This window comes from Jaculus jaculus, chromosome 23 (assembly GCF_020740685.1).
Source record: "Jaculus jaculus isolate mJacJac1 chromosome 23, mJacJac1.mat.Y.cur, whole genome shotgun sequence".
In the NCBI taxonomy this organism is placed as follows: Eukaryota; Metazoa; Chordata; class Mammalia; order Rodentia; family Dipodidae; genus Jaculus; species Jaculus jaculus.
The window spans coordinates 3,230,232-3,242,576 of record NC_059124.1 but is presented as its reverse complement, the minus strand read 5'-3'; the positions used below and the strand labels follow the sequence as shown (position 1 = coordinate 3,242,576).

The following is a 12,345-nucleotide window of genomic DNA, read 5'->3' as shown; positions in this document are numbered from 1 at the left end:
GGTTAAGTTGGCTTATTCTGCTTGTAAACTTACTACTTTCTTTCTTTTTTTTTTTAATTTTTTTTTATTATTTATTTATTTGAGAGTGACAGACACAGAGAGAAAGACAGATACAGGGAGAGAGAGAGAGAATGGGCGCGCCAGGGCTTCCAGCCTCTGCAAACGAACTCCAGACGCGTGCGCCCCTTGTGCATCTGGCTAACGTGGGACCTGGGGAACCGAGCCTCGAACCGGGGTCCTTAGGCTTCACAGGCAAGCGCTTAACCGCTAAGCCATCTCTCCAGCCCACTTACTACTTTCTTTGTGGATTATATTGGAATCTACTTCTTGCAAGACAAATGAATGTGTTATGCTATTTTCATTCAAACTTTCATGTTTTTAAAATACATATTTAATCTATCAATAAGCCAAGGATAACTGACTCCCTAGCTGGAGATGAACTACCCCAGGCACATCAGCTAGGGCCAGGGGAAACCACAGAGGAACTGGCAAGATGAACAAGAGTACTGCTTCGGCTGACACCCTGACAACCTGGGCCAGGGTGATGGAGACAGACACTGACGATGCCCAAAACACACCAAGGCCAAAACCCCGAAGCTGCTGAGAGGTAACACTAAAGTAGACTGAAAGTGCACCCACCAAGGCTCAGAGAATTTTGAAGAGGGGAGATGGAAAGAATATAAGAGCTACTGGGTGGGAGGGAATATCCAGAGACATTGTCCCCACCACAAAAAAAGAAAAACAAAAAAAAAACTGACTGACTGCTGTTCACAACTCATAACCCACATCTCCATGGTAAATACTAGAAATCCCACTAAGGAGGGCTCTCAGTGAAGTGGGGGCGGGGGAGGGAAATGATGGTACCAACATATGATGTGCCCATACAAAATTTCTACTTAATTTAAAAGTCTTCTTTCATAGTACTGGCCAATAGTGTTACAACGGAGATTTTCATAATACTTCTTCTAGCATAAAGGTGTCTCCATGTCAACAGGAAACATTAGTTGTTATTTTGACTAACATACTCCTTTTATTTGGTATTTTTGCCTCCACATATAGTAGCTCTGAAGAAGTTGATCAAATGATAAACACCTGTTAATATAAACTATATAGGAATTTCACCAGCAAGCATTTCACATAAAGAATACTTTAGGACTACAGAGATGGTTCAATTCCCCAGTGCCCCTGTTAAGTCAGATGCCCAAAGTAATATATGCATTTGGTGTTCATTTGTAGCTTCAAGAGGCCCTGGCATTCCCATACATACTCACTCTGTCTCTGTTTCTGTCTCTTTTCTTTGTCTCTCTCTCTGATAAATAAATAAAAATATTTTATTATAATAGGGAGTAATGAGGGATTGTTTAGAAAAAGTAAAGGTAATTTTACAGAACACAAAGGAGTAAATATAAAAACTATCATTGAAGGGCTGGAGAGATGGCTTAGCGGTTAAGCGCTTGCCTGTGAAGCCTAAGGACCCCGGTTCGAGGCTTGGTTCCCCAGGTCCCACGTTAGCCAGATGCACAAGGGGGCGCAGGCGTCTGGAGTTCGTTTGCAGAGGCTGGAAGCCCTGGCGCGCCCATTCTCTCTCTCTCCCTCTATCTGTTTTTCTCTCTGTGTCTGTTGCTCTCAAATAAATAAATAAAATTTAAAAAAAAAACTGTCATTGAAGTAATCATCTTGCCCAAAAGTTACCGCCCCCCCAGCCACACACACACACACACACACACACACACACGTGCATGACATGGCTAAGAGAACGCAGCCAGGGCTCCCTGAGCTCAGCCATCCCACGGCTAAAATTTGCTTCCTGTTCTGGGTAAAGCTGCTCACAGACAGTTTTAGTACAATATAAACAAATAGTAGTAAATATATGATGTTGCACTTAAACCAAGTACACAACCTAGACGCCAAAAGAGTACAGGGTTGTTTTGTCTGCCTGTTCTTTCTGTCTGTTTTGCCGTTGTTGTTAGAAGGTTTTGTACAGTAGAATTTCCAACAGTGACATGCAGTGGGGCGGGGGACAAAGTGTTTAACACGACACATTAGCATGCAGCATGGCTTCAGTTGGTCAGAAGAAAGGGAACTATAAAGTCATCTTTATAAATAACAGTTCACATTTGATACCTGAGCACATTTCATCAGAAAATATAAAGATACTCTTTGAAGGTAATTTTACAAACTTTTTATCCTGGAGCTAAAGTCAGCAGTGTTTATTGACAAATGATGAGCAAACACTCCATTCACAGATACCAATTAACACCACAATTATAGCGTTTTGAATGTTCAAACCATTTCATGATGTAAATCAACACCAAAAAGGAAAATAGTGTATGCAAATGATATTGTGCTCTCTCTGCAAAAAGACAAAAGAATGAGTTTGAAACGGAATGTGGACGTGGTAGTTTGGTAAAACAGCTTGCTTCTAATTCAACAAACAAACAAACAAACAAACAAACAAAATCTTGTATCGTTTGTTACACATTAGCCAAGTACATCCAACCTCAGTTTCAGAATTGCACGTTGTACTACAGCCATCGCGTTCTATTCACCCTATCACACCCATCACACTCCAGACTGCTCTGGGCACCCTCACTCTTCTTGCTGTTTCTGCTAAGCTTGGGGAGATCACTCTGCCTAGGGTGATACTGCAGCTCTTTGTTTCTTCTTCATGTACTTCTAGTTAAGGTTTTTATAACATGTCAGAACCTCGTTTTCTTCAAAAGAAAAATATTGTTATACACAGGAAAGTACTGGCTGCTGTATTGTACATTCATTTGCCATATAACTACTATAGCTTCCTCTTTTAAGTGACCATTACATATGTCCAATTTTTATTTTATAGCACCTAATTAAAATGTTTCCAGAAATACTTAAACAACATGTTAAGCTTTTTTTTTTTTTTATTAAGTAGAGACTTTGTATGGACACATCATGTGCTGGTAGCATCACTTCCCTCCTGCCTACCCCCATGCCACTGAGGGCCCTCCTTGGTGGGGTTGCTGGTATGCACCAGGGTCTTGTGGGTTATGAGTTGTGGGAGCAGAAGTCAGCCGTTGTAGGGTGTGCAATGCCTCTGGATATTCCCTCCCATCCGGTGGCTCTTCCACTCTTTCCATAATTTTTTTTTAATTTTTTAAAATTATTTATTTATTTATTTATTTGAGAGCGACAGACACAGAGAGAAAGACAGATAGAGGGAGAGAGAGAGAATGGGCGCGCCAGGGCTTCCAGCCTCTGCAAACGAACTCCAGATGCATGCACCCCCTTGTGCATCTGGCTAACGTGGGACCTGGGGAAGTGAGCCTTGAACCGGGGTCCTTAGGCTTCACAGGCAAGCACTTAATTGCTAAGCCATATCTCCAGCCCTCTTTCCATAATTTTTAATGAACAAAGTAGGACTATAATAATACTTATACTTAACACAAACTGCAGTTTTTTGAAAGCATTTCTTTGTGGAATTAAGTCTGAATAAATAATTTTTCATTCCTAAAAATATTTACTATTCTCTCTTACTGAAGAGTTGGCAACATTGAAGACAGGATATATGATCATTTCTCCTTTCTCATCCACTGAATTTAATTTTTAAAAATTTTATATCCATTAAAATTCATGGCCTTATTTCATTTTATTTTCCTTTCATTTTTTTCCTGTAAACAATAAGACTAGCTTACACTCAGGCAAAGTTCATGAAAGTATGTTGTGGTCAAATTACATGAAATTCCTTTTCTTTCACAACCTGATTATTTTCTAACCTGCTAAAGCAGATAGGTAATGGCATAAAGAACAAGAAAAATCATCATCCCACCATAATCAGTTGAAAGAATATCATCACACAAGACTCGGTAACCTTGTGGGTGAAAACTGACAGCATTATTGTACACATTTTAAAATACAGTGTATTTCTTAATGTAAAATAATTATGCTTATGCTTCAAGATTCATGCATGACACTAAAACTAACATTACCTATATGGGAACAGCAATAAACAGCCTTGTGAATCCTCATAATTCTTTAAGTTTATTAATAAATTGGGTTTTGTATTTGGGATTATGGATTAGAAAAATCTGACTTTTTTTTTCTTTTTTTGGTTTTTTGAGGTAGGGTTTCACTTCTAGTTCAGGCTAACCTGGAATTCACTATGTAGTTTTAGGGTGGCCTCAAACTCATGGCAATCCTCCTACCTCTGCCTCCCGAGTGCTGGGATTAAAGGTGTGCACCATCATGCCTGGCAGAAAATCTGACTTTTATTTGCTTCCTCACTTCTGGTCTATACATCTTCACTGAAGACACTTTTGGACTGAGGCTCAGAAAATAGATTGCTTAAATAACGCCCTGGGTTGAATCCACAGCACTACATAAACTATTCATAGTGGTGCACACTTTTATAATCACAGCACTTGGGGAGATTGAGACAGGAATATCGAAGAAGTTCAACGTCATTTTCAACTATATGGTGAGTTCAAGATCAACATGAGCTAGGTGATAAAGTCTCTCAAAAATATTCACATGGGTTTAAATTATAACAATGTATCTTAGCAACGATGTCACATGCATAATCATATATCTCAAATAATATTCTCATTTTAGATCTTGAAATTGCTATCAGTATAAAACACAGCTCTTGGGCTGGAGAGATAGCTTAGTGGTTAAATGCTTGCTGTGATGTCTCAGGATCCTGATTCAAGGCTTGATTCACCAGGATCCATGTAAGCCAGATGCACAAGGGGATGCATGTGTCTGGAGTTCGTTTCCAGTGGCTGGAGGCCCTGATGTGCCATCTCCCCCCACCACCCGCCTCTTTCTCTCTCTGTCTGTCCTTTGCTCTCAAATAAATAAACAAAAAAAAATGTAAAAACACATCTCTTACCTCAAAACTATTGAGTGATAGTTTGTTAAGTCAGAGATAAATATGAATTAGTCACTATGGCCCAGGAATAAAATTCAAGTTATCCAAATAATATGTTCCACCATGGAAGTCATTACATGAGCTTTTATGTCAGAACAAATCGAAGCCGCAGACAGATACACTGGTAGGGGCAATAGGTAGGAAGGTTACAGCAAAGAGGGGAAAAAAATTCTGCTATAGGTTTCAGATGTTATCTGATGACATTCTTAACATTTGGGTTTTAGGAAACTAATGGTGTGCTGAGAATGTATTTCAAAGGCTTTACACAATAGTCTACACAGAGGGAGGCAATGAATGTCTATTAAAGAGACTAAACAGAGCCCAAGATAATTTGGCTTCAAATCTGTATCCTTCTAATGCTCCACAATTATAATCAGTTAATCTAACTTCCAGAATCATTAGTATAGGTGTAACTTGTTCTCTGAGAATTTTAATTTATACTATAGTGATGAACACAAAAATTAATAATACCTGTTTACAAAGATCTCATACTCAAGTAGCCTACACTGATTTCTCTCTTTGTCCGTCTGTGAACATACACATTTGTAAATCTACTACTGAGTTTGTAATGTGTCTGTTCAATGCTAATTCCAAATACATGTTTATAAATTTCATAATGACACATACAGTGGAAGAATAAAGGGAAAGAATGCACTTATTACATGAAATAGGTTTGGGGGACTGATTCTCCTGCAGAATACACAGGATGGCCCCCAAAACGTACTAGGGAGTGCAGGGTCCCGTATGTTTGGCCCTGAGCATCAGCCACCACAGCACCAAAAGAGCTGCCTGTCTCAGCTTATGGTTACCAAATATCAGGATACATGAATGGCCCAGGGGAAAAGCTAATCCAACAGTCATACCAGTAAAAATAACCACACGCTTGTCCAGAAGTTCAAAAATATGAATTTGCATTAAATTAGAAAATAAAAAGATTGTATATATCAAGAGGAAGGCAAACATAGTCTTCAGGGCTCTGACATGGGCCGTGGTGCTGGGATCTCTGCATCCTTGGGCGTTGCGTTGAACCTTCTTGTGATGTTTCCTCAGGGAGATTATGAGCAGGAGGAAGGCTTTCAGGGACACAGTAAAGGGTATGCATGTAAATAGAGTGTTGGTGAGTGTAAGTTTGGAGACTTGAGCAGACTTCCTCGAGCTGGAATTGTAAGACAAATTTCTTTTCGACAGGTCGACCCAGACATCTATCTGAGTGTTGATTTCCACAATATTTACCAACAAGAGCACCAAAGACAGCAGCAGCGTCACTGAGACCACCTTCATAACTCTCCGCTTCAGGTACAGAAAGACAGAGTTAGGAAAATGGATTATCTTGAGAACATAAAAGATGCTAAGGTTTGTAGAGAGCCAAAGGTTGAAATGATTGGTCACAATCCAGAAAATATTGATCATTCTTACCATTTTGCTTGTCACTTTTACTGATCTATGAAGAGACAACAATATACTTGTTACGACCAGCCAGAGCAGAACAATTCTGGAGATGGCCAGAGCTGTGAGGATTTGATCTACTGAGGAGATCTTCCTTCTTCTGACCCAGTCCATGCAGTTTACTAGGACTATGAAGCCATTTATCAAACTTCCAATGATAAACTCCACAATCAAAATGATGCTAAATGGGTACTTCATGACACCACCACCCTCTTGTGAGAGACTGCCAATGTCTCTTATCACTGCTGTAGGTTTTTTTTTGTTTTTTTTGTTTTTTTTTTTGTTTTTACTGCAGTCACTTAAGATGCTATTTGATAACTGAAAAGTAAAAAAAGAAAAAAAGTCTCCCTTTAAGATTTCATGCATTTAATGCAAAATAACTAGTTTCAAAGTTTGCTTCAGAAAGCTATTGCCTTCTCCCAGACCATCTACCTGAGCCTCATCTAGCTCCTAGATTCTCTGCACTAAGCTGCCTGGAACTTGCTAGAGTTGGAAGATGAAGGGAACGCTGAACTCTCATACGCTATTATGCAAAGAAAGATATATTTATTTGCATTGTTTTTCTTTTTATCCCTGTGGACATATTTTAATCTGGACACTTGCTTTCAGGACAACTAATGTTACAGATCTTTAACACAACTAACAGACAAGAATTTAAAGAGGTATATGGAATGAAGGATTAATAATTTTATGATATATAGATAGATAATAGATAGTCATATGTATGCATATAGAAAATCATGAAAATATTATCCTAAGATCAGCCTACAAAGTGTCATAGTGTCCTAGATGTCATCATTTCTACAAAACAGAGTACTGAGAATAATATTTATGTAATAGTTTGCTCTTTAGAAGTGCAGGTACAAAAACAGAAAAACATAGACTTACTAAGGCCATTTTACTTTCTCTTTCCTCTTCAATAGTTCTGTGCTTTGCATGAATTTAGCATTTAACTTGCATGTAAACTAGGCATAATACCATGATAAGTAAAAGATGCTTCCAAGTGAATATTATACTATGGAAAGTAAATATTACATAAGCATAGGACATTTACTATACGCAGGTAAAGTAGACATGAAGTTACAATCCTCCTTGTCTTCCTATCCTTGGTGCAGTAGGGCCGGTCCCTACCAAAGCCCTTCGGATATTACTCACCTCTCTTCACCTCTCACCAACTCTGCCGCAGGACTGCAACTGCCGGTAACAGGTGGGTAAAGCTGAGAAGCTGTCTGCTCTGCATGGGCGTGGGTAGTTAATGCAGTCAAATTGACAGCATTTAGAATCACCAAAAGACTAATCTCTGGGGTTTGTCTGTGAGGGTGTCTGGAGATTATGTTAGTGGAACTTGGAAGACTCACGCTAACTGTGGCAAGCACTATTTCACTGTCTGCAGTCCTGGACCGAGGAAGCAAGAGAAACGGTGCTGGTCATTCAGCACGTATGGCTCTATTCCCTGACTGCAGACAAAATGCGATCCACTACCCCACCATCTGCTGCTGTGCCTTCCTAACCATATGGGATAGGTTCTCAAACCATGAAGCAGAAAAAACTCCCCGGTTTCAGTGGCTGTTTTGTTTTGTTTTGTTTTTCGAGCTAGGGTCTTGCTCTAGCGCAGGCTGACCTGGAATTCACTATATAGTCTCAGGCTGGCCTCAGACTCATGGCGATCCTCCTACCTCTGCCTGCCAAGAACTGGGACTAAAGACCTGTGCCCCCACCCAGCTTTTCAGTGGCTTTGTCGGGTGTTTGTCCTAACAACAAGTAAAGTAACTAATACATGAGGAACAAATAGCAGGACGCATACTTTTTCCAAGCAGATGGAAAACCAAAGAAGGTGAAGCTGAAAACACCACCAAAGACTAGAAAAACATCTGTTACAAATTAACAAAACAACAGAGAAAGTCACTGGGTGTGGCTCTGTTAATACCTTGGCACCTCTTCCATTCTCTAAAACAATCCTGTGGACGAGGCTCACAAATGCCTATGATGGGGGAGACATATATTTAGCAACCAATAAAAAAAATCATCATGGACAACTTTTAAGTAAAACTTCTACCTGACATTACACTTCTGTTGTGAAAAGTTTATGCTTTTATTCTTGGGTTTGAGACAAAAAATGACCACATGTCAGAACCTGGGTTTCAGTGGGCCTGGGCTTGCCCTGAGGGGCTTCCTTCTACCCTCCCTTTCATACCTGCTGGTGAAACATCTTGGGCTTTCATTTGAATTACATTTTCTAGGGAAGACAATCATCTGCCAACAAGGTGAGAATGGCAATAGAGAAAATTCCCAGAAATGATGTCCAGGAAGCAAAACAGGAAGTCTGTTCCCAAGAGCAGAGGAAGGATCATTCCCCTCCACATCAATGAGATGCTTTGGCAGATTCAGATATGACTAGTGAACTTCATTTTAATTTTTCATCTTGGACAAAATTTATATGTGGATGGTACCAAATGAAAATAGTCAAAATGGGGCTGGAGAGATGGCTTAGCGGTTAAACGCTTGCCTGTGAAACCTGAAGAACCCAGTTTGAGGCTCAACTCCCCAGGACCCACGTTAGCCAGATGCACAAGAGGGCGTATGTGTCTGGAGTTCGTTTGCAGTGGCTGGAGGCCCTGGCGCGTCCATTCTCTCTCTCAATCTCTCTCTGTTCCCCTCTTTCTCTCTCTGTCTGTCACTCTTAAATAAATAAAAATAACTTAAAAAAAAAGAAAATAGTCAAAATGGATTAATCCAACAAAATTCTACACATTGCTCTACATGCATAATTATATCTATCCCTTGCCTTAAAACAGAATATATGTGTATATGTATGAAAATATAATATAAGATATATATAATATAATATAATATAATATAATATAATATAATATAATATAATGTATATTAGATAAAACACAATAAAGGTCTAGATCTCCACCACTCTGACTTAGTGAAAATCCCAGCAAAATATTGTTGGCATTATCTTTATCTCCCTCAATCTTTGGAAGTGTACAGATACTATGGGACCTCCCTCTTACCTCAATGTCTTGTTTACATTAGAAGAATAAACATGTTTTACACTGTGAGACAGAGGCCAGATAGATAGATAGATAGATAGATAGATAGATAGATAGATAGATAGATAGATAGATAGATAGAAAGACAGACAGACATAGGGTACTAGGCATTTTACTTATTGTTGTAACCACATACTTGACAGGAAGTAAGTTAAGGAAGAAAAGGGTTTATTCAGGTTATAATTTTGAGGTGTTACATTATGTCATGGCAGGGAAGGCACGATAGCAGAAGAGGGAAGAAGTCTGGTCACACTGCATGCAAATCCAGGAAAGCTTTGATCAGCTTTCTTCTTTTTATACAGCCCAGCTCATGAAATGCTGCTGCAGTGGCACGATGTGGTTCTTCCCACTTCAATTAAGCTTATCAAGATTCAGCCTCACTGGCATGCCCAGAGGCTCATTTCCTAGGTGATTCTAGGCCCTGCCAAGTGGACCACAAATGTGAACCATCAAAGACAAATGTCAGGGGCTGCAGCAGTTAGGCACTTGCCTGTGAAGTCTAAGGACCCCAGTTCAAAGCTCGATTCCCCAGGACCCAAAAGGACCCACGTTAGCCAGATGCACAAGGGGGCTCTCTCTGTCTGTCACTCTCAAATAAATAAATAAAAATAATCAAACAAAAAATTTAAAAAATACAGAAGATAGAAAACAGATGATAGATAGATAGATAGGTAGATAGATTGATTGATAGATAGACATATAGAACAGTCCAGCCTCATGCATGTCTGTGTAATTGTTCACAAGCCCTAACAAAAGTGATTGAATGGGATGTCAGGGCACAACTAGGAGAGGTTGGTGCCCTAGAAAATATACAAATTTGTTATAATTTATGAAAAGCGAAGATTCTGATGATATAGTCACTGATGACCCAAAGAAGGACAAATTCAGGGAAGCAGGCAGTGTGAGTCATAGGCTTTAAAAGAAAGTGCATGTGGCAGCAGTTGAGTAGGCTGTAAAATTGGATAAATACTGAAAACCAAGAGAAAAGAGAGATGAAATGTTGATTGCTGAACTAAGCCATTGAAGATGAACATCAAAACCCCACACCCAGTTAACACTGACCCAATTCGATGAACAAAAGTATAGTGGTGGAGGAAACGTGAAAGGCCCTTTGGTAAGGACCCCAGAAATGCACCAGAGTATCTACCAAATATTCATGTGTTGCCTCCCAGTGATCTCTAGACTTATAGACACTTACTTACCAGCAAACAGTGCCCAGAGAGAAAGACATACCTCCTCATTCTCTTAGACATTCAAATATGGAGCCTTATCCGATTCTAATTTGTGGAGACCACAGTAAACTTGTCTAATGCCCAACCTGGGTGCTCCAGAACAGCAGAAGCTCTCGAGTTTTGCCTCACTTCCATCCAAAGGTGGATCTCTGTGGGACTGTACTTTGTGAACCCATCCTGACTACCCAGTTGAAATACTCAAATTTGGCACCTGATATGTTGTGTAGGGGGCTTTGTTAAAGCAGGGCCAAGGGGACTGCTATGGACCTCTCCCCTCATGATGGACAGTAAAGAAAACTCATAGCCTACTCCTGATGTATGGGAAGACTTACCGTTACCAAAAATAAAAATAAAAAAAAGTGGGGTGGTGTTCATTCTCATTTCCCTATCAAAGTAAAGTATCTGGACTCAGCCCAAACCTTGCAGGAAGTAAAATGACTGTAGATAAATTTACATTGCACTCTCAGATGTATTCCAGGATGTGAGCAGAATATCTTGTGTGTGACTAGAGTTGGAGAATGTCTTTAATCTACATTCTTATTGACAAAAATTAAAAAAGCAACTTTTTAGTATAATACCATACTTCACTATTTTATGTCAGGGGTATATCACTTCTTGGACTCTCATTTTAGTGTTAATTGTTGACTTATTTTAGGGGTACCAGAGATCTAAGCTGGAGCCTCACTTGTGCTAACACGTGCTCTGCCACACACCTACACACCCTAGTCTCTGATCTCAGTAACACTAACAATGTGCAAAGTTCAATCTGCTAGTGATAATGTATGAATGCACACCTAAGACCAGAAAGTCAAGCATTCCTTGAATAATGTACAATAATATAAAAGTATACAAGTATAACAGAAGAGAGGCAAACCTGAGGATATTCAGAAATTATAATGGCAGTGGTGTTTTTAGAGTCATATAGCCTGATGTACACTGGCAAAAATTCTTTTTTAAGGGAATGACTTGTCACTCTATCATGCATTTGTGTCATCTAGTAAATTCCTCCAAATTGAAACATTCCCACTACAAGGGAGAAGGGAGGTTCAGGAGAATCAGGAGACAAGTCTGTGAAAGATCACAGGACCACTCCCCAAGGTTATAGAAGCAGTAAACAACTATTGAGAGGCAGACTCCATCCAGTATTGTGTAATAGTTTTCTTTAAATTGAAACATTCCCTCCTGAAGGAGGAGGGAGGCTCTGGAGACTGAGGAGGTCAATAAGTCTGGGAAAAAAGGATACAAGACACCTTCCTGAAGTTATGTAGTGTGGAAACAGGTGCTTGGGGGGAAGCGCTGACCAGCCCAGCAGCATGCAGGTTCTGCAGTGAGCCTGCCATAGAGATGCTAGCTTCTGTGAGTGTCACCCATGCTGGGATAGGCTTTGTGGTGATGCAGCTCCCTGTGAGTCACCCATGCTCCTGTAAGTAAACCCTGACCCGGTTCTATAAACTCATTGGTTTACCAAAACTGGTTTGGGTCCAATAGTACTTTGTCCTGTCAACTGTTCTGGGGTGAAGAGAAGTGTTCTGCTTCTCCCAGGACAAAGAATCATGGGACAATATCATACTGCTACTAAAAGATATCAATGCTTTTAGGATAGTTAAAGATTTCTATTCCAGGCTCTGGAGAGATGGCTTAGCAGTTAACGTACTTGTCTGCAAAACCAAAGGATCCAGGTTCAATTCCTCAGGACCTAAGT

At 39.9% G+C, this 12,345-nt stretch overlaps 1 protein-coding gene across 1 annotated transcript; it reads right to left on the bottom strand.

Moving 5' to 3' along the window:
- Positions 1-5,629: 5,629 nt before the first annotated feature.
- On the bottom strand, positions 5,630-6,550 carry LOC101595718 (taste receptor type 2 member 140-like). The gene has a single exon (XM_004672340.2). It carries the CDS (start codon positions 6,548-6,550, stop codon positions 5,630-5,632), a length of 921 nt encoding a protein of 306 aa, XP_004672397.2.
- Between the last annotated feature and the right edge of the window lie 5,795 nt (positions 6,551-12,345).

Coding starts and splice junctions, on each gene's coding strand:
- LOC101595718 (XM_004672340.2), bottom strand. CDS start 6,550: ATGAAGTACCCATTTAGCATCATTTTGATTGTGGAGTTTATCATTGGA.